Source organism: Tilletiopsis washingtonensis (assembly GCF_003144115.1).
Source record: "Tilletiopsis washingtonensis strain MCA 4186 unplaced genomic scaffold FA09scaffold_11, whole genome shotgun sequence".
In the NCBI taxonomy this organism is placed as follows: domain Eukaryota; kingdom Fungi; phylum Basidiomycota; class Exobasidiomycetes; order Entylomatales; genus Tilletiopsis; species Tilletiopsis washingtonensis.
The window spans coordinates 418,587-437,122 of record NW_020312008.1 but is presented as its reverse complement, the minus strand read 5'-3'; the positions used below and the strand labels follow the sequence as shown (position 1 = coordinate 437,122).

The window sequence follows — 18,536 nt, the reverse complement described above, 5'->3', positions numbered from 1 at the left end:
CGAAATCGCCGCTGTGCCGAAGTGTGGGGAAGAGGGAAAAGGCGGGGGCGGGAGCTCTTCCTCTCGTACGAGACAGCAAGATGCAGCACGGCGTAGCCAAAGCGAGAGATGTCCGGCTCAACATGTGCTGACTCTGGTCCAGGAGGCGATCGGTGCCAAGTGATCCACCAAGCGCCTCCTTCAAAAGCCCACGAAGGCATGCTTCTCGACGTCTCGGCAACAGAATCAGCTTTCGGCGCAGCATCCTGGGAGCAGCAGCCGCAGCACCTCAGCGACCGCCGGACCACGCCGGACCACGCCGCTGTTTTGTGCCAGCTGCCATGCGGCGGCGCCCACACCTCGCATCGGGCGCGCTGCTGTGTTGCGTGTGACGGCAGCCGCCCTGCTCTGTGGCGCTGCTCTCGTGCTCGCCTGCTCTCACTCTGCGCGCATTGCCCATATTGGAGCATGGCCGTCGAGATGCGAGAGCCCAGCCGCGAGTCCCCTCGAGGGTGCGCCGCGGGGGACGACCCGCGCCTGGAGGGCTGACTTGAGCGCGGCGCGCGCTGTTGCTCGCTGCGTGGCGGCGGCGAGCTGGCGCGGTGCCTGGCGATGCGCATGAGCAATATTTGGCTTGGCGCACGGCGAGAAGCGCACCCGCAAGGCGCCGCCGCCATGCTGACATAAGCACGGCTCACTGCGTGGGAGCAGCCCGCCGCGCCGCCCCGCCAGCGCCGCCAAGTCGCCGCCGCACGCACCTCCTGACGGCGTCCACGTGCCACCGCGCCAGCCTTGCCTCTCCACCCTCACACCCTCGCCTCTCCCAATGTCCGCACCCGCACAGCCCGCCGCACCCGCCGCCGCCGCGCCGCAGAAGCCGTGGCAGGCCAAGCTCGTGCTGCTCGGCGAGGCCGCCGTGGGCAAGAGCAGCGTCGTGCTGCGCTTCGTCAGCGACGAGTACGTCGAGAACAAGGAGCCCACCATCGGCGCCGCCTTCCTCACGGTCAGTCGCGGGACTGGGAGTGTGATCGGGGGCGGTATGGAGAGGCGCTGCTGGCGAGCAGAGGTGTATGCGCTGCTGTGTAGTGCGGTCACAGCCGGCTCTGGCGTGCGCTGCGTAGTGTGGAGCGCAGCAGATGCCATTGCCTGCGCTATTGCCTGCAGAGCTGTCCGCAGCGGACGGTGAACCGAGCCGTGATCCGGCGCAGGCCGAGACAGGGCCCTTTGGGCCAGACAGGCGGAGGTCCCGGCCGATTCTGCGGTCTGGCCAGTGTCCCGATCTCCCTACCTTGCATCGGCTCACTCCGCTCTCGCACAGCAAAAATGCCGTCTCGACAGCGCCATCATCAAGTTTGAGATCTGGGACACGGCGGGCCAGGAGCGCTTCCACTCGCTCGCGCCCATGTACTACCGCAACGCTCAGGCCGCCGCCGTCGTGTACGACGTGACCAAGGCGGTGAGTCTGCGGAGATGTGCGGCCGGCGTGCGGAGGGCAGGACACGCTCAGAGTAGAGTCCCTGCGCTACCTGTCGGATCCACGACGGAGCTGCGACCTTGGAGCAGCAGCAGCTTCGTCTGAGGCAATGTGGAGCGTGAGGCCCTCAAAGTCGGCATGAGGCCCTGGCTCCTCGATGGGACAGTGACGCCCGAAGAGCTTGTCCGCACTTGCCCTTCTACGTGCATCCGCTCACACACCCTCGCAGAGCTCGTTCGAGAAGGCCAAGTCATGGGTCAAGGAGCTGCAACGGCAGGCGAACCCCAACATCGTCATTGCGCTCGTCGGCAACAAGCTGGACCTGCTCGGCGCCGCGCCGGCAGCTGCGTCCGGCTCGGGCGAGGCGGCTGCTGAGGAGACGGAGGCTGAGGCGGCCGAGGAGGACGATGCGGCTACGACGACGGGTGCCGATACTGCGCCCGGCGTCGCACGTGCTGTGCCGAAGGAGGAGGCCGAGGCATACGCGCAGGAGACGAGCCTGCTGTTCTTTGAGACGAGTGCAAAGACGGGCGAGGGTGTGGTGGAGCTCTTCACGGAGATTGGTGAGTCCGCTTCTGACTGGTGCCGCAGCGCTTGCTGACGCGCCCCCACAGCCAAGAAGATCCCGATCGACGCCATCGCAGCGCAGCAGGCGCAGGCTCGCGCCGCTGCTCCCGCCGGCGCTGCCAGCACGCCCGGCCGGACGGCCGGTGGCGGCGGCCTGCGCGTCGGCAACAACGACGGTGCCGGGCGTGGCGATGCGTGCAACTGCTGAGCGCACGCCCGTCCGCGACTCGTTCCTCCTCTCGCTGCGTCTTCCGTGTACATAGCAGCGCTGTCTGCGCTGCCGCCTTCTCCCATCCCATACCTGCGCCGCCGTCGGCGCCGAGCTCTGTCTCGCGCCCCTTGCTCCACGTTCTCGACATCCAGCTCACGACCGCCTCTGTACAATGCTCATCACTAGGACCGCGCTCGTCATCGTCTCGCAGCGAGATGGGTGTGTCGTGTACAGGAGAGTGGCCGCATAGGGACGTTGGAGAAACAAGTAGAGACAAGGGCTGGAGACGCTCCGCATGGTCGTAGCTCTTGAGGATGCTGCGAACTGAAGACAGACAGTGCGCGAGAGACAAGTTGTGGTTGAGCAGCTTCACTTCTCAGCCGAGGCCGCAGCGGCAGTCTCGTCGTCGGCACTGCCACCAGCACTCGCACCAGAGGCGCTCGCCGTGAGAACAGGCTCGGCCGCGGCAAGCTGCGTCTTCGCCAGCGCAGCCTCGAGCTCGGCGATGCGCTTGTGAGCCTGCTTGAGCTCCTCGTCGCGCTGAGAGATGCGCTTCTCGGTGCGCTGCTCGGCGAAGCGTGCCTCGAGACTGGAGAAGCGCTCTTACAGGGCGCTTGCCTGCTGCTGCTTGGCTTGCAGCTCGCCGACACGCTGCTCGAGCAAGATGGTCTTGAGAGACTGCGCCCTGACGTCCGCCATGCGCGCCGCAATCGCCTGCTCGACCACCTCATAGATCTTCATGTCTCGCAACATCTTCTCGTGCGCAATGCAGTCATGTAGGTCGCCGTCGGCGCTCTGCATCGAGATGCCGAGCGAAGTGACCACGTCTTCGTTGTGGTCGGCGCGATGCTCGAGACTCGCGACGCGCTGCTGCAGGCCGCCTCCAGTCTGCGACGTTGCTGATGACCGGGCGGATGACCGGGCGTTCTCATCCTCCAGGATGATGTAGCGCTCGAGGAAGGCCAGTAGGTTGTAGCGCATCTCGGGCTTGCGGTCTGAGACAGAGGCGGAGTAGTGGTGAGCTTGATCCACATCATGCGTCCCCGGCGACACTCACTGCCAGTCATGCGAGGCAGAAGCTCTTCAAAGGCCGTGAAAAGGCGCGCTCTGTGCTCCTTCTGATCTTCCGCGATCAGGTCGTCCATGCCATACCAAGCGTTCGTCATCAGACTGGCGGGCGAGTGGGGATAGGCGATCTGGTGCTGCAGTGCGATCCGGTACTCCTTGAACTGCTCCTTGCTCAGGCCATGGCTGAAGGCGATCACGCCGTTGCGGTAATCGGCCACCGCCTGCAAAAGCGACGCCTGAGAGGGCATGTTGAAGGACCGACGAGGATGGATGAGTGCACGAGCGACGATTGAAGCGCAGAGATGGTGAAGCTGAGCGAAGCGTCCAGCAAGAGCGCCCGGCCAGGCAGCTCGAGAAGGCTGACGCCACCCAGCACCGCAGCGCCTGCACCCTTGCAGCAGGTTCAAGCGGGCGGGCGCTCTCGAAGAAGGAGGTCTCGCTCACTTTGGGCAAGCTGGCAGAGACACGTCCAAATGAGGAAGCGCAGCCGTGTTTACCGCAAGAACGCGCTCGACGTTGCGCAGCACGCATAGGGGCGTGAGAGCAGCCTCTCGCCAGGCTGTGTGTCCCGTGCGGCTCAGATCCGTGCGGCTAGCCCTTCGCGCTCGATTCCGGGCGCTGGCTACGCTTATGCGCTGTGAGGCAATCTCACTCGACTGCTACACGCGGCGCAGATGGAGTGAGAAGGGAGGCGCAGTCGTGGTGGCCTGTCAGAAGTCCTTGCGGTCTCGCGAGAAGAGCCGTTGGTGAGGGGCGCGTGACTCTCGCGTCTACTCAGACTGCCCTGCCCGCACCACTAGCGCTGCCCAACCGTTGGGGAGCACATCGTGCGTGACCGCGCACCTTCTTTGTGCTCTATCATCAGCGGCAACACGCCTTGGGCATTCGATGCAAGTGCTGAGCAGATGACGAGGTTTCAAGACACACGAGCTCAGTCACAAGTGCAGACACGACGATGAAAGGTGACACTTCGGAGGCAGTGGTAGGTCATGCCGGCGATGCGAGCTTGATACAGGCAGGGGCGTAGACGAGACGTGGAACGAGTCGGGATCAAGACGGACGGAAGGAGAGCGAGAGCTACGGGTGGCGGAAGGAAGCGAGTGCTTGGAGACGTCCTTGCGGCTTAAGGCTCGGGTCGCTGATCGGCATTCAGGTCAGCTGCTGTACCTCGCGTCTCGCACGCACATCGCCTCACAGCTAAGCCTTCTTCTTGCCCTTGCCCTTCTTGCCCCTGCGCTTGCGCTTGGCCTGGCCCTGTCCGGGAGGCTTGGGCGCCGCCGCCGCCGGCATCGCGCGCTGCGGGCCGTAGAGCTCGCGCTCCAGCATGCTGTCCATGTAGATGAAGTTGGCGCCGTACTCAGAGTCATCCTCGTCGTACTCGTACTCGTCGTCGTCGGACATGTCGAGCTCGGTGATGCGTCCGAGCAGTGCATCCATCAGCGACTCCTGGCGCATGGCCGATGCCGAAGGGCGCTCGAGGCCCGCGAGCTCCGCGGCTCCCGCGAGAGCGATAGCGGCAGCGCGTCCGCCGGGCACGCGGGCGAAGCTGGTCGTCGCGACGATGCTCTCGCGCTCGTACGTCGAGGGATAGCTGGCGCGCGAAGGAGAGGGCGTTGTGGCGGCGGTGCCGCCCTCGGCGGTGAGGATGCGCTCGAGGAAGGCTTGAAGCACCTCGGGACTCTCGTCGGGCAGCGAGCCTGGAGGTGGCCGGCGTGAGCCTTTGCACACTATCGACTCGGTGCTCCCCTCAATGAGCTCTTGCCGCACTCACCGTTGCCGACGCACATCAGCAGGCGGTCAAACTGCTCGTCGAGGCGGTAGCGCGCCGCGACCTGCTGCTTGTTGAGGCTCTGCTCGAAGGGCAGCAGGCCCGGGCGCACCCAGTGCACGTGCATCTCGGCACTGTTGGCGCAGGTGACCATCTCGGGCGGGCAGAGGTGGCCGAGCAGCCAGGCGGTGTACTTGGTGCGCTGCGCCGGCGAGAGCGTGGCGTGGAAGGCCAGCACGGCGCCGCGGTAGGCGCTGAGCTGCGCCACGAGCGAGAGGGAGTCGGCCATGGTGCGAGGCGAGCGGCAGCGTGTGACAGGGTGATGGTGGTGCTGAAGCAGGCCGCAGCGGGCGGCGCTGGCTCTTGAACAAGCTCGCGATGGACGCTGCGCTGGCAGCCGCGCAGCACGTCCTCCCTGTCTTGCCCTGCCCCTCTGGGACGCCACATTGCGCGGCGCTGCACCTGAGTGACGCGCTGGCGAGCACTTTGCGTCCAAAAGCGGAAGCGCAGACACAACAACACGCAGAGATGAAGCAGAGATAGGGGCGGTAGCACATCCGCGGTACCGCCAGCGCAGCAAAGCAGTCCAGTTGCGCTGCCGCTATGCAGATGGTGCGAGCCGCTGTGCCGCGCCCAGCGCCGCCGCCGTGCTGCAGCGCGCCGCACGCGTGACGCCAGGGGGTGCCACAACTGCGCACCGCAAGCGACGCCGTGCAGAGGAGCATCATCGCCGCATCGCACAGCGAGCGCCATTTCGATGGTCGCGTATGGTACTAAGAGCGAGGGAAAAAGAGCTCGAGACATGGAGACTGACTTGGTCGCAGCCAACTCCACGCAGCGAGCAAAAGAGTTGAATTGACGGCGACATGATGTCGAACGGACGGCGCAGTGGAGCGCCCTGACGTTGAAAGGGCAGAAAGAGGACAGATGTGAGGTGGCAGAGGGCAAGACGGCGCACTTGCGAGCGGGTGAGTCGTTCTTGCGGCTAGCGATGGGATATAGCTCGACGCGACGCAGGCGTCCTCGGCGCTCATACACGGCGCTGACGAGCAGCGCCGCACAGCGTGCGCCTCAGCGTCCTCTCATTCTGCGTCTGGCGTAGGTAATGCAGCACTCAGGAATGCAGCCTCCCGTGATGACCTCCAGATGCTCCTCGAGGTACTCGAGGGTCATGCGCGTCTCGTCGATCATGCGCATCAGCTGGTTGATCTCGGCGTAGGTGGGACCGTCGAGGGACTCCGCCACGAAGTGACTGAAGTTGTGCGGAATGTCGTCCGGGTCCGAAGCTTCGTCCGGGGGATCCTTTGCCTTGATCAGCAAGCGCTCGACGAGAGCCTGGACGCCGTTGCGTTGCAGCGAAGAGGACGGCTCATCTGGTCGAGACAAGTAGCGTGAGTCAGCGTCAGTGCACCTCAGCACATTGCAGGACACTCACCCTTCTTCATGTGCTCTACGATCTGAGCGAAGAGGGCGTCGAGACAGGCTCTCTCCGCCAGGCGCGCTGCGTCGCCCTGCCAGGCTTCGAGAAGCGCGTGCCTGGCAGAGCCCTGGGCCACCTCGCGCTCTGCTTCGTTGCCATCCGAGACTTGTGGCTCCGCGATCTCGTCGTCGAGACACTCTCTGAAGAGCTCTTGCTGCTCCTCGTTGAGATGCTTGTCGAACTCGAGCACTCTCGAGTGGAAGCGGGAGAGAAGCGACCAGAGCGGTTGCAGAGGCATGTTGATGCCGCTATGAGGGAATGAACGAAGGAAAGAGCCGCTCGAGGATGACACGGACGAGCAGCTTCGGGCTTCGGTGGGGTAGTGTTATGGGTGTGCAGGGAGTAGAGCTCTCTTAAGGTCGAGTCGAGTCAAAGTAGAATCTACTCGTCTGTACGGCAGCGTGACGAAAGAAGCAACAGGTCCTCCTCAGGGGTCGGAGACGAGCCAGACACAGCACTCATTGCCTTTCTCCCTGCTATAGAGCACTTAGCGTTGCGGCAAGATCTCCCAAGCACGCCTCAGGAGCGCGAAGTGACCCTGACAGGGGCGGTCTCTCTGTTCCTGGTCAAGCCTCACCTCCTTTTGGAAGAAGAGCGCACGTGCTTCCGCTGCAAAGCTCTTCTAGATGAACGATCCGCCTCTCGGCTCGACACACTCCTCTGCCTGCTTCGCGTGCAGTGACCCGGCTTCATTGACATGTGACTTCGAGATGGCGGCGTACGACACAGAGAGGAAGGACTTGGTTGGGAAGAATGAGGAGCCGAGCGTCGAGCTGCGGAGCGAACGGCTAAGCTCAGCTGCAGGGCAAGGTATCAAACGACCGCTATGTGCAGGCCTCACAGAGAGTTGAAGCTGCCCGACTTACTCGACCAACGACGGCCCTCACTGTGCCTGCTTGACGCTACCCTCTGCCTTCTTTCCCTTCTCCGCTTCATGCATCTCGGCTGGAGTAGGATCGAAGCTGGCCGTGCGCTGCTCGGCCCCATGCGCAGGGCCGAGAGACTGCGGCTGACGGCGCGTCTCCATCTGCGCGTGGGTCGCACGAGCGGCGGCGGCCGCGCCCGAGCCGGGAGGCAGGCTGGCGATGTAGCTGGGCATGTCGCTGATGTTGACCAGCGTCGAGGTCACCTCGAAGAGAGGGCGCTCGGAGCGGCCACGTCCGCGAGGGTTGACGACCTGTGATCCGTTGCCGGCGCGCTCAGTCGAGCGAACAACGGCGCCACCGTTCGAGCTGCTGCCCGCGCTGTTGCCGCCGCGAGGCGTCGCGTTCTCGGCGAGGATAAGGCGCTCCATGAAGGCCTGCAGCAGCACGGGCTCGTCGGCCTCGCCGTCTGCAGAAGGTGTCAGCATCCGTACCACGTGAAGGGAAAGACTCAAGGCAAGACCCCACGCAGCACTCACTTCCAGACAGACGGTCCAGCAGCGCCTCGAACTGGTCATCGAGCGCACAGCGCGCCTCGAGCTGCTGCTGGTTGAGCGACTCGAGAAAGACGGGGATCGCACGATGCGCGTGGTCGACGTAGAGGTAGCCGTGCTGGCAGTGGTCGCACGTCGGCGCCTCGAGGCTCGAGATGGCCCACGCCGTGTAGAGCTTCTTCTGCTCGCCGTCGAGGCTGTTGCGGAAGGCGAGCACGGCGGCGCGGCACGCGGCGATGGCCTGTGCGAGGGACTGCTTGGGCGGCATGGCGGCGAGCTATGTGAGGTGAAGAGCTGACAAAGGTGCTGGGATGCGCGCTGCGGTGCGAGGCAGGTGGTGGTGAGGACGACAGAGGCCGAGCTGGCCTGGCGAGCACGAGCAGCGCACGACGCAGCAGCTCAGCTTCAGAGGCAGGCGGGGCAGCAGAGCGCTCGCTGACAGGCACTCTACTTCGTCTCGGCTTCGCTGTGGCTTTGTCTAGGGGCAGCGTCGGTGTATTCGGCATCACGCTCAGGCGTAAGGTGATGCCTTGCAGCGCCCCAGCCACGTGCGGCGCGTCCCAACACCGAGCGCGACGCGGCGCGTGCGCGTCAAAAGGCCGGGGGCTACGTCCTTCGAAGGCACGCAGGCACGCAGGCGCAGCATGACACCGACTAGCAGTAGACGTGAGGCGAATAAGATTCATTTCGGAGCAGTCGCACAGTACGAGCGCGTGAGGGAGCTTGGCACCCGGGACGCAGAGCTGATTGTGAGGAGAGGCAAAGTCGAGGAAACGTGTCGACGACGCGGCGAGGAGAAAGTGCCGTCGATGCGGAATGATACAGGACTTGGGACTCGATCGTGCCGGCAACTTGACGCAAAGGAGTATTGTACTCTTGGTGGGTCAGGGCACCATCGAGCGTTCACTCCGATGAGGACGAGCGATGGCGCTTCATCTTCTTCTTCTCACAGCGTCTCAGCAGACGATTTCATCCTGCGGCGATAGACTCACGTTGCGCGGCACGCCAGACAACTCTGCATCGGACTGAGCAGCCGCTTCTGAATCGTTGTCGCTCTCGCTCGCTTCCATCTCCTGTGGCGTGCCGGCGCTGGCGGCCAGCTTCTTGGCCTGAGCCAGTAGCTGCAGCTTGAGGATCGCCGACATCCTTGCCTGTGCTCTCTTGGTCTCGACACTGCTATCCTCGGCCGCCTCACGTTCGTCGTCTTCCGTGCGTGTGTGAGTAAGGTCCAGGTATCAAGCTTAAGCTTTGAGACGACTCACCAGTCCTCAGACTCGCCCAGAATCGAGTGAGGAGCGACTCAATCTCCAAGTCGTCAGCCTCGAGCAGGTGGGCGCCGGCAGTCTCGCGGAGCGCAGCAACGTTGCGCACCGGACGCTGCTCGAACTTGTCTGCGTAGTCGAGGTCATCGGAGCTGCTGACGTCCCAGGGTACGCGCATCTGATCGGCGACATAGCTGTTGCGCCCTTCCGGCTCCAATGCGGCATAGAACGCGGTCGCGGCCTCCTGCCACTTGCGGAAAGAGGATGTGGGGACCTGCTCTTGAGCCAGGCAGGCCCACGTCTGGTCGTGCGAGTCTTGAGTGTCGCTCATGCTGTTGCTCATGTCGGTGGTGATGCGAAGGCGGTGGCAGGAGAGGTAGTCGGCAGCGAAGGGTGCTGTGGTGGTGGGCAGAGATGCGGCCGCCGACGAGACCGCTGTCCCTCCAGCCAGCCAGTCGATCAGCAGAAGGAGGCCGCGTGATGAGCACCGAGCATCGAGCGTCCCGCATCTGTCAATCTACCGTCTTTCCAGACTGCTGGCCGGCCTCACGCGTTCCGACTGATTAGGTCTGGCGGCGGTCCGCCCCCTAGTGCGCTGCGCGATCGCTCTCATGTGCTTTGCAAGAAGACATCCCACTTACACCGGAAGCGCTGACCCTTCTTGGACGGAAGGACCGGCTCGGGACTCCGAGCATCTCGTATTTGAGGTGCTTGGCCGGGAGAGATTCATTCAGCTCCTCCGAGAAGATACACCTCAAGGCGCCGCTTACAGCAGCATCTCTGACGTTTCGAGGACACTTCGTCTTGCGACACCACCGTCCGCAAAGAGAGCAAAAGTGCAGCATCAGAAGGGCACAATGATGAGAGTAAACAGAGCAGAAGTCGTGATATTAAGGTTTTGTGAGAGACAGGGTCATTCAAACTAGAGACTGAGGCGGGCCAGAGACTGAGGCGGGTGAGGTAGCGAGCTTGAAGAGAGGCGTCGGCAGAGCGTCAAGCATCGGAGGAGGATGACGAGCGCGTGAGACGAGGACGAGAGCTTCTGGTGGTTGCGAGTCCTCCGGAGAGGAGAGCTGACTGTGAGGTACTGCGAACCGTTCAGCCACTCTGGCGCCGTCGCTGACAGGTCAAACGACTCTGAGGCGGTCTTGACTGCAGTCGGATTGTGTACGGAGCCCTCAACCTTGAACTACCGCTCAAGTGACGTCAAAAGCAGAGAGATCATAATCGCTGTGGTTTGGAGGCGACAGCAGCCAGGAAGTCGTCGAGGCCGTCGAGGTGGCTTCGAGTAGAGCCAGACGACGTTCGAATTGCGACATGTTCTCGCACACGCTGATGAGACGACGATCAAGGTCGATCCGGGCCGTGGCGTCCGCCTCGAGTTTTAGCGTGGAAGCGACCTCGAGGCGTTCCAGTCGATCACTGATGTTGCCAAACGCAATGGTGTCCTCAAGATTGGACACGCGAGCCTCGAGCATCTCTTGCTGCTCAAAAGCTGTGCGAAGGTCTCCCAGGCTCGGTGAGGAGGCTCGCTCGTCTTTCTTGTTGCAACTCTCGGCCTGCTCCGCGCCTGCTTGACGCTCGAGAAGGCAGTCACGGGTGCGCTTCAGTGCCAAGGTCTGATTGTACTCGATCTCCGTCAGCCGGCGTTCGATATCGTTGGTCATTGAGGGAGCCTCGCGCTTGCTTCCGTCGACAAAGGCTTGAAGAGTGAGGGCCTGCGTCTTGATGATGGCTTGATATTCGTCCAGGAGTCTGCTCTGCTGGTCAATGATTCTGGCCTGCTCGTCAATGGCGTCGAGCTGCTCTTTGATCTGCTGAAGATGCTTTTCACCTGTTGCGTGCTGCGCCTCGATGGTCTTGCGCTGCTGCTCGATGGTTGCGAGCTGGTCGTCGCTTGCCTGACGCTGCTCCGCATTGGTCTTGCGCTGTGTCTCGATGTCGTCGCGCTGCTTGACAAGCAGCATTCCTTGCTCCCCTAGCTGCAAGGCCGCCATTGCTGACGTCACTGCCTCGTCTTCCAACGACTTGTCAAGCTTTCCATTCCACTGTTGCTGAGCCTTCAGACGACCCTCCAGATGTGACGACCAATCCGAAAGGTGCTCTTCTCGCTCTGCGAGCTGCTCGTACAACTTTTGCTGCTCATCCAGCTGAGTCTCGAGCTCCGTGTTCTTCTTTCTCAGGAGATCTTCCTCTTGTACGGGTCTCTTGCGCTTGATCGTATCGCTGGGGTCACCCATGACGAGAAATTGCTGCCAAAAACTGGCGCGCAGGTGACGTGTGATGACTTCGCCATCGATGCCCTCGACAAAGCGAGCCTGGCACAGACACTTGTGGACTGGCAGGTGTCCGGGCTTAGCGCCAGCAATGTGTGGACTGCAGCGGCCACTTACCATGAGCTCTTGTTAAGTACCAGTCTGAGTAAGCTCGTTCGGCTCTTGCTGCTAGACGAAGCTGTTGATTGGACTCCAAGCATGACGACACTTTCTTCTCGAAGAGAGACAGATTGCAGATCTCGCCTCGAGATACAGCCGAACGCAGCTCTTGCTTTTGCCATGCCTCCAGCATGCGTAGCTTTTCTCTTTCGGCCGCGGCCCAAGCTTCGAACTGAGGCGAAGGTTCTCCGCGCATTGATCTGGATCGAGACGGAGACGTTGGGGCTCGAGCCGTGGGTGCGGTAATGAGGCTTGTGGGACGGGGCCGAGATGAGAGATCAGCAAAGACGCGCGGCTCTTATACAACGCGGCGCCTCCTCTTTCGCTTCCCCACGTCGCGCCTCACGCTCGGCTCATCTCTGCGCTGGCTTTCATTTCTCGATGCTGAAGCTGATTTCACGAGGACTTAGTCTCAGCTTAATTGAAGAAGCGGGTAGACTGAGCAGAAGACACGACGCGATGACTCCTCTCTCTTCGAGGGTCAGCAGGAGGCTGGATCTAATCGCGCGCTGGAACGTGCCTCGTGTACAGGAGCAAAGGTTGACATTTCAGACAGACCCCAAAAGGTGAGGCTGCGTCGCATATGGCGCAATGGAGGACACACGGAGCCGCCTCAATGTGGAGAGAGGGAAGACGAGGACGACGTGTCGGTCACGTGATTTTTTCTGTCATATACACACGCGCGTCGTCGCACGCCGCTTTCCAACTCAGCTCTTCATCACCATCCTCGCGTGATCCTACACGACGAGTACGGCGAGATGAGGAGCTAAGGTCGGCGGTTGTGCGGGCAAGCTGGATCACGGCTCGCAAAGATCTCAATGTTGGACACGCGTTCGCTTGTCCATCGAAGACGGCCTCGAGCGAGAGCGATGTGAGGGCGGCGATAGCGACACGCCGCGAGCGAGAAAAGGACGACCTCGATGACGAGCTCGCGGTCGTCGAGAGGTTCTGCGGATCAGACCTCCATGGTCTGACTGCGCGAGTTCTCCGTCGAGACTGTCTGCCGCTGGTAAGCCTCGTCCAGCTTGCTTGTAGTCTTCTCGAGCCGGCCCAGGCGTGCCTCGAGTCTCCAACTCTCTGCGCGCAGGTCATCTTGCGTGCAACGACACTTGTCCCGATCGTTCGCAGCGTAGACTTCGAGCTTTCGAAGCTCATAGCGTGTCTGTTGCAGCTCTTCCACCACAGCTTTCAGCTCAGATTCCGTAGTGGCCAGATTGTTGCGAACGTCAACCAGCTGCAGCTGGAGGTTGACGCCCGCAAGCCCAAGTGCCTCTTGACTGTCCCTACCATCGTTGCGTTCGGGCTGCGCTACTTCGAGTTGCTCGTGTCGAAGGAGCTCAAGCTGGAAACTAGCGCGCAGCCTTCTCTTGATGAGGCGAAGTTGATCGCTGCTCACAGGCTGCGCCAAGTCCGCTGAAGCAAGGCGAGACGTCCCGCAACGTCAGTCTTGCCTGGCTTAACCTCTCTAATCCGTAGACTCTCACCGTACACGACTGCACTCCATGCCTGAAAAGTTTCCTCAGCGACTTCGCCGAAATCAAGCTGTCGATCGTCGAACTGACTTCCGCGAAGTCCCTTCTCAAATTTGGCGAGAGCCGCCTCGGACGTGAACACCGCGCGTCCGTAATCGATCAGATCATCTCTGTCTTCCTTGCTCAGGCTCTGGATTAGCTTCGTCTCGGCCTCTTGCCACTTGGAGAAGGCGCGCGACATGACGAGAATCGAGCGGAGAGAACGAAGAGGCTGCGGGAGGCTTGTCGTTTCGCGAGAGCCCGGCACCGACTTGGCTTGCGTGGGCGCGAGTGGGGGCAGCGGAAGCAGCCGCATGTGCTGCTTTTGAGCTCCCTGCTAGCTGTCTCGTCCATCAGGTAGCCGTTAGGTCAAGTCGTGCGTCGAGTCGTCTGCTCTGCTGCCGTGTGGCGGTGCGCTGGGCATCGGAGCGACGCGACTCTTCAACCATCCGAAGGGCTTCTGTCATCTTTCACAAAGGACTCAAGGGGCATGCTTTCTATCACTCACCTCTACCACTTTGTTTCAATCGTTACGGCAGCTACTCAGAGCCCGAAGCTCAACCACAAGGCTTGGTGCAGCGAAGGAGGGAGTTGTGAAGGCAGTTTCAGCACACCGCGCCGCGTCAGCTGCGCATGCGGCGCACGCATGCTGGCGCCCCCGCGGCGCGCGCCGCCGGCAAGGCGGACCCGACCGGCGGCGGTGCTTCTTGCTCCCCGCCTCCACCCCTCCTTCCCGCCCTTCGCCGCCGCCGCCATGGGCCAGCCACCGGCTCGCCGTCTGCCGCTGCTGCCCTCGACCGGCGACGTCGAGGTGCGCCCGCCACCGCCGCGTCTCGCGCAGACCTTCATCCACGCCCACTCCTTCCGCGGCGGCAAGCCGGCCCCGCCGCGCCGCGCGGATGCGCAGACAGGCAAGCGGGGCAGCGGCGGCGGCAGTGCCACTACCGGCGGTGAAGAGTCTGCTGTGGAATTAGAGGGTAGCGGCGGCGATGCAGCTGCTCAAGACAATGAGCCATCGCAGCGCCGGTACCCGAAGCGCGCCCGCTGCCTCTCCGCTCGCGGGCAGGCGGCGGCGGCGGCGGCCGATGAGGAAGAAGAGGAGGCCAAGGTGGTCAAAGCGAGGGTGAAGGGCAAGGCGAAGGCAAAGGAGGACACCGAGCTCGGCGAGCAGCCCGATGGGCGCGTGTTGAAGCTGCTGCCGGACCATCTGGCGCCGGACCTCGACAGTGAGTACGCGCCGGCAGCTCCTCTGCCTCGCAGACCACCTGAAAGCGCTCGCAGTCCTCGTCGTCGGCATCAATCCGGGCCTCACCTCTAGCGCGACGGGCCATCACTTTGCGCACTTCTCGAATGTGCGTCCAACGAAAGCACTACCGCTAGCTTGACGCTCACTTCATCTGTTTCAGCACTTCTGGCCGGCGCTGCATCAGTCCGGTCTGACGCCTACGAAGTTCCTGCCCTCAGCAGGGCCCTCTCTGCTCGTGCAAGAGGCGCCGTATCTTCGCATCGGCCTGACGAACCTCTGCCCGCGACCCACACGCGATGCCGCGGGCCTCAAGGCGCAGGACTACACCGCTGGCGCGCCGCTGCTGATCCGCAAGGTGGCGCAGTGCCGCCCTGCCGTCGCAGTCATGGTCGGCAAGGGCATTGCGCAGATCTTCGAGCGTGCCACGCGCGGAGCAGAGGCGACGAGACGCTGGGTGCGCGTGCCGGCCAGCACGCCGCTAGCCGAGGATGAGTCGGGCCTCGGCCTGCAGCCCTTCGCCATCGCTGGCTATGCCGAGAGCGACGCCGAGCTCGACATCCCGACGCTCGACGGCGACAAGAAGCCTGCGAGCGCAGCGACGCCTTCGCACATCACGCTCTGCTTCTGTGTGCCGAGCACGAGCGGCCGCGTCACGACGCACCAGCTGCCCGGCAAGGTGGAGTGGTTCGGCAAGCTGCGTGCTCTGGCAGAGGCCGTGGCGAAGCGCGAGACGGCGGCAGAGGAAGGAGAGTGGAAGGACGTGGAGGTGCGCGTGCTCACAGCGCCTGATCGCGTCGAGGCCGTCGAGGATGGGGCTCAGGTGGAGCTCAGCGACGACAAGGCCGAGGCGATACAGGCCGTCGCACAGGTCGAAGGCGAGCTGCAAGCCGAGACGTCGCTCGACGAGGAGAAGCTTGATGCGGAGCATGAGCGGCCGATCCCACTGGCAGACGCGCAGACGAGCAGCCAGGTCAAGCAAGAGGCATCGTGATCTCGGCTCAAGCACACGCTGTCATTCCTCGACCTTCGCGCGCTTCGCTGCCGGCTCGGCGTCGGCATCTGCCGCAGCATCCGTCGCAGCCTCTGATGTCGGCTGCGCCGCAGCGGCCTCCGCCACCGGCTCGGCAGCGCTCTCGGCTGCCGGCGCCGCTGCCTCTGCGGCCACGCGTTCCTCCTGCTCCTGTGCATGCGCGGCCTCGAGCGCCTCCGACTCGGCGTCGGTGAGCACGCGCGTCGCCGAGAGCAAGTAGCCAGCGCTGCTCGACGTCGTCATCTCCGGATGTGTCCGGCCGGGCAGCACCTGGCCACACGTGTCAGCTACATGACGACGGGAGACGCAATGCACGCACCTGGTACTTCCGCAGCCATGGCTCGGTGATGCTGAGGTTGAGGAGATGCGGCGTGAGGCGCAAACGCGCGTGTGCCTCGACGAGCGGCTGCAGGTACGGAGAGTGCACCGCGATGCTGCCGGAGCCGGCGATGAAAGGCAGGAGGCGCTCGATCACCGAGACGGGCTCGAATGGCGAGGCGACGAGAAGTCTGTGCGAGGCAGCGTCAGTCAGTGTGCAGAGGTCAAACTGGCAATCGCACTCACCCGTCGAACTCGCCGTCGAAGAGCTCGTGCCGTGTCCGCTCGTGCTCCTCGAAGAGCGCGCGCCGCTTGCGCAGACGCTGCTTGTCGCGCTCGCCGAGCGGCTTGCCAGCGGGCGTCGTCGTCGCCTCGTCGACCGCCAACGGCTCGTCCACTGGCGGATCGTCAGCAGCTGTCTGTGCTTTCCACCAGCGCTACACTCACGCGAGCGCCATCGCCGCTCAGTCGCTGCCCAGTTGACGGCCCTGAGCACGGGCTCGATGTACTCCGGCGGCAAGTTCATGTTCATGAAGAGCTCGAGCGTCGGCGCAGAGTCGTGCTCGTTGATGATGAAGACGCGGCCCTCGCCTAGGTCCGAGGTCAGCAGCGCACAGCCCAATACCGGCCAGGCCACACTCACCTCCGAGCCGCTCCAGCACTGCACCTGCCAGCAGGCCGCCCACGCCATCGACCACGATATACCGCCCGCCAGCGCCGACATTGCCAAACGAGAGCATCTGCGACAGCGCATCGGCACGCATACCCAGCAGCTTTTCCGGCGAGCGCTCAAAGTGAAAGGCGGCGACGTTGTAGGTCGTCGGCGCGAGCGGTGTGAATGTCCGCATGTGCCTGAGGAGCGTCAGGGCGTGCGAGAGCTGTGTGCTAGGGCCGCGCCGCACTAGCACGGCTGTCGAGCTCCGATGCACACTCACTTCATCTCCTTCTTCTTGCGGTACTTGTCCTGCGCATAGCCCGTCTTTTGCTGAAACGTCGCGTTCTTCTCGCTCGCCGCCTGCACGATGAGCCGCCCGTCCACGCCTGCTTGCCGCAGCGCATCGACGTCGAGCGCCGTTAGGGCTGGCGCAGTCTCCTCGCCGAAGTGCTCGTTGGTCGCTTCGGTCTCCTCTGAGAGACATGCGTGTGTGAGCGCTGATTCGGCCACACTCGCTTTGCATCGCCGTGTGCTGGCTGCAGGACAAGCTCGACGTCCCAGCTCCGCAAAGCAGCAGTCCTCCACGTCGGCACCGCAGGGCTGCTTTTACTCACCGATCTCCTCCTCGGGGCCCTGCACCAATATCCGCACCTCAGCCGGCTTCTTCATCTTGCCGCCCTTGCGCGGCTTCACCTCCTCCTCACTGGCATCGCTGTCGCTGCCCTCTGCTGCGCCGCGTTTCCGCCAGCGGTCCTCGCTGTTCGGCACCTCGCCGCCAACGAGCTCGTAGGAGTGTCCAAATGGCAGCCCTTCGATGGCGCGCGAGCGGAACGTGCCGAGCTTGCCGAGCGAGACGATGGGCCCTTCGCTCGCCGCTGTCTTTGCTGCGCCGCGCTGAGAAGGGCCGCCGCCGGTCAGGTCGGTGGGCAGCAGCGCCGCGCGGGTCTGGCCCGACGCCAGACGCAGCAGCAGCGGTTGCGCCGTGGGGATGTGCGAGAGGCGCGAGGAGCGCCGTGGCGGCGCAGCAGTGTGCAGCGGCATGCTGCCGAGAAGTCGGTGAGAGGAGAGATGCAGTCGCGAAGGAAGCAGCAGGCGGCTGGAGGAGCAGCAGGAGCACTTTCTGAGCGTCACGTGCGCGGTCCCACGCTCTCCATGCAGGCGCGGCCTGGGCGCGCCAGGTGGAGGCAGACCGGGCCCCTCCCTCGCTTTCGCCTCCAGCTTCCCCTCCCTCACACCACACACCATGTTCGCTCGCCTCCCAATCCGCTCTCTGCCGCGCGCCGTCGCACCGACGCTGCGCCGGGCGCCCGTCGCGCGCCGCTCGCTCGCCACGTCGCCCGTGCGCCGTGCGTCCGAGCCGCAGGACCCGCCGCCGATCATGCCGGCCGCCATGGACAAGCTGCTCGGCTCGCCCAAGGCTATGGCCGGTGAGTGGGTCTGGAGACGCTGCTTCTGAGGATATGCAGGGAAACAGGTCTGCGTAGGCCGTTCATGTTATCTGCACGCACGTCAGCTGCTTGACGCGACGCTGCATGCTCGGTGGGCCGGCCGCGCCTCTTGCCGGCCGGCCGTCTGGGCCACAGCTAGCATGACGAGCTAGAGATCCGTCAGGTGGCGTTGTAGATCTCAGATGCCGCAGAGATCTGACACATCTGTCACAGCGGTGGAGCGTCTGATGCAGCTGCTCGAGAGCAAGGGCGTGGACGTCAAGAGCGGCAAGCCGCCGAGCATGTTCCAGCTGGCCAAGATTGCGGCCGACGGCGAGGTGCGCCAGAAGGTCAGCGAGGGTGAGTGGCGCTCTGCCGTTCAGCGCGTCGATGCACAGGCTGACTGGGCCGTGCAGTGATGACGGAGCTGAAGGACGCCGGCGTCGATGTCTCGCCCGAGAAGCTGCAGCAGCTGCTCGGCGGCAACAACCCGTTCGGCAACGGCAGCGAGGGCGAGAAGAAGTGAAAACTTGGGCGATATGAAGAACGACGAGAGAGAGAGAGAGAGCACACACGTGTATCAGTAGCTGGTCTGCATCACATTGGGCCCTGAAGCCAACAGCGCAATCTCAGACGTTGCCGCACAGAAGAGCCGCTGTGGGCGTGTCCGCCTCGCACCGGCTCGGTG

At 63.6% G+C, this 18,536-nt stretch overlaps 12 protein-coding genes across 12 annotated transcripts; 4 read left to right on the top strand and 8 right to left on the bottom strand.

Moving 5' to 3' along the window:
- The first annotated feature begins 186 nt into the window (after positions 1–186).
- Positions 187–551, top strand: FA09DRAFT_330108 (hypothetical protein). The gene has a single exon (XM_025742469.1). The coding sequence runs from the start codon at positions 199–201 to the stop codon at positions 526–528; it is 330 nt and encodes a 109-aa protein (XP_025598226.1). The 5' UTR covers positions 187–198; the 3' UTR covers positions 529–551.
- Positions 552–804: 253 nt separating this feature from the next.
- On the top strand, positions 805–2,424 carry FA09DRAFT_330107 (ras-domain-containing protein; the record flags this gene model as incomplete). The annotated part of the gene is made up of 4 exons (XM_025742468.1): positions 805–982; positions 1,298–1,435; positions 1,683–2,016; positions 2,068–2,424. Coding segments are annotated over 4 exons (811 nt in total), but the record flags the coding sequence as incomplete, so codon positions are not given.
- A 410-nt stretch (positions 2,425–2,834) lies between these two features.
- FA09DRAFT_338914 (hypothetical protein) lies at positions 2,835–3,547 on the bottom strand (the record flags this gene model as incomplete). The annotated part of the gene is made up of 2 exons (XM_025744157.1): positions 2,835–3,226; positions 3,289–3,547. 2 exons carry the CDS (start codon positions 3,545–3,547, stop codon positions 2,835–2,837), a joined length of 651 nt encoding a protein of 216 aa, XP_025598224.1.
- A 949-nt stretch (positions 3,548–4,496) lies between these two features.
- Positions 4,497–5,356, bottom strand: FA09DRAFT_338913 (hypothetical protein; the record flags this gene model as incomplete). The annotated part of the gene is made up of 2 exons (XM_025744156.1): positions 4,497–4,996; positions 5,071–5,356. The coding sequence occupies 2 exons, from the start codon at positions 5,354–5,356 to the stop codon at positions 4,497–4,499; spliced, it is 786 nt and encodes a 261-aa protein (XP_025598223.1).
- Positions 5,357–6,138: 782 nt separating this feature from the next.
- FA09DRAFT_338912 (hypothetical protein) lies at positions 6,139–6,785 on the bottom strand (the record flags this gene model as incomplete). Its single annotated transcript, XM_025744155.1, has 2 exons — positions 6,139–6,440; positions 6,503–6,785. The coding sequence occupies 2 exons, from the start codon at positions 6,783–6,785 to the stop codon at positions 6,139–6,141; spliced, it is 585 nt and encodes a 194-aa protein (XP_025598222.1).
- Positions 6,786–7,430: 645 nt separating this feature from the next.
- On the bottom strand, positions 7,431–8,301 carry FA09DRAFT_348803 (hypothetical protein; the record flags this gene model as incomplete). The annotated part of the gene is made up of 2 exons (XM_025744814.1): positions 7,950–8,301; positions 7,431–7,879 (listed from the first exon to the last, which is right to left on the bottom strand). The coding sequence occupies exons 1-2, from the start codon at positions 8,230–8,232 to the stop codon at positions 7,431–7,433; spliced, it is 732 nt and encodes a 243-aa protein (XP_025598221.1). The 5' UTR covers positions 8,233–8,301.
- Positions 8,302–8,867: 566 nt separating this feature from the next.
- FA09DRAFT_338910 (hypothetical protein) lies at positions 8,868–9,569 on the bottom strand (the record flags this gene model as incomplete). The annotated part of the gene is made up of 3 exons (XM_025744154.1): positions 8,868–8,909; positions 8,957–9,168; positions 9,227–9,569. 3 exons carry the CDS (start codon positions 9,567–9,569, stop codon positions 8,868–8,870), a joined length of 597 nt encoding a protein of 198 aa, XP_025598220.1.
- Positions 9,570–10,422: 853 nt separating this feature from the next.
- FA09DRAFT_325567 (hypothetical protein) lies at positions 10,423–11,622 on the bottom strand (the record flags this gene model as incomplete). The annotated part of the gene is made up of 2 exons (XM_025741175.1): positions 10,423–11,556; positions 11,620–11,622. 2 exons carry the CDS (start codon positions 11,620–11,622, stop codon positions 10,423–10,425), a joined length of 1,137 nt encoding a protein of 378 aa, XP_025598219.1.
- A 761-nt stretch (positions 11,623–12,383) lies between these two features.
- FA09DRAFT_330106 (hypothetical protein) lies at positions 12,384–13,745 on the bottom strand. Its single transcript, XM_025742467.1, has 3 exons — positions 13,681–13,745; positions 13,146–13,612; positions 12,384–13,074 (listed from the first exon to the last, which is right to left on the bottom strand). Exons 2-3 carry the CDS (start codon positions 13,486–13,488, stop codon positions 12,617–12,619), a joined length of 801 nt encoding a protein of 266 aa, XP_025598218.1. The 5' UTR covers positions 13,489–13,612; positions 13,681–13,745; the 3' UTR covers positions 12,384–12,616.
- A 150-nt stretch (positions 13,746–13,895) lies between these two features.
- Positions 13,896–15,702, top strand: FA09DRAFT_330105 (DNA glycosylase). Its single transcript, XM_025742466.1, has 3 exons — positions 13,896–14,398; positions 14,454–14,524; positions 14,579–15,702. The coding sequence occupies exons 1-3, from the start codon at positions 13,927–13,929 to the stop codon at positions 15,407–15,409; spliced, it is 1,374 nt and encodes a 457-aa protein (XP_025598217.1). The 5' UTR covers positions 13,896–13,926; the 3' UTR covers positions 15,410–15,702.
- On the bottom strand, positions 15,431–17,491 carry FA09DRAFT_360745 (Gcd10p-domain-containing protein; the record flags this gene model as incomplete). Its single annotated transcript, XM_025745268.1, has 7 exons — positions 17,036–17,491; positions 16,702–16,894; positions 16,410–16,618; positions 16,214–16,357; positions 16,013–16,163; positions 15,768–15,957; positions 15,431–15,718 (listed from the first exon to the last, which is right to left on the bottom strand). The coding sequence occupies exons 1-7, from the start codon at positions 17,460–17,462 to the stop codon at positions 15,431–15,433; spliced, it is 1,602 nt and encodes a 533-aa protein (XP_025598216.1). The 5' UTR covers positions 17,463–17,491.
- A 158-nt stretch (positions 17,492–17,649) lies between these two features.
- On the top strand, positions 17,650–18,494 carry FA09DRAFT_330103 (hypothetical protein). Its single transcript, XM_025742465.1, has 3 exons — positions 17,650–17,848; positions 18,083–18,208; positions 18,265–18,494. Exons 1-3 carry the CDS (start codon positions 17,665–17,667, stop codon positions 18,372–18,374), a joined length of 420 nt encoding a protein of 139 aa, XP_025598215.1. The 5' UTR covers positions 17,650–17,664; the 3' UTR covers positions 18,375–18,494.
- The last annotated feature ends 42 nt before the right edge of the window (positions 18,495–18,536 follow it).

What these genes read in the sequence shown, in the direction of transcription:
- FA09DRAFT_330108 (XM_025742469.1), top strand. Translation starts at nt 199, where the DNA reads ATGCTTCTCGACGTCTCGGCAACAGAATCAGCTTTCGGCGCAGCATCC.
- FA09DRAFT_330106 (XM_025742467.1), bottom strand. Translation starts at nt 13,488, where the DNA reads ATGCGGCTGCTTCCGCTGCCCCCACTCGCGCCCACGCAAGCCAAGTCG. An exon ending in ATGGAGTGCAGTCGTGTACG is followed by an intron (nt 13,075 to 13,145) that starts GTGAGAGTCTAC and finishes GCCTTGCTTCAG; the next exon opens with CGGACTTGGCGCAGCCTGTG.
- FA09DRAFT_330105 (XM_025742466.1), top strand. Translation starts at nt 13,927, where the DNA reads ATGGGCCAGCCACCGGCTCGCCGTCTGCCGCTGCTGCCCTCGACCGGC. An exon ending in TCTGGCGCCGGACCTCGACA is followed by an intron (nt 14,399 to 14,453) that starts GTGAGTACGCGC and finishes AAGCGCTCGCAG; the next exon opens with TCCTCGTCGTCGGCATCAAT. An exon ending in ACTTTGCGCACTTCTCGAAT is followed by an intron (nt 14,525 to 14,578) that starts GTGCGTCCAACG and finishes CATCTGTTTCAG; the next exon opens with CACTTCTGGCCGGCGCTGCA.
- FA09DRAFT_330103 (XM_025742465.1), top strand. Translation starts at nt 17,665, where the DNA reads ATGTTCGCTCGCCTCCCAATCCGCTCTCTGCCGCGCGCCGTCGCACCG. An exon ending in CTCGCCCAAGGCTATGGCCG is followed by an intron (nt 17,849 to 18,082) that starts GTGAGTGGGTCT and finishes CATCTGTCACAG; the next exon opens with CGGTGGAGCGTCTGATGCAG. An exon ending in GCGCCAGAAGGTCAGCGAGG is followed by an intron (nt 18,209 to 18,264) that starts GTGAGTGGCGCT and finishes TGGGCCGTGCAG; the next exon opens with TGATGACGGAGCTGAAGGAC.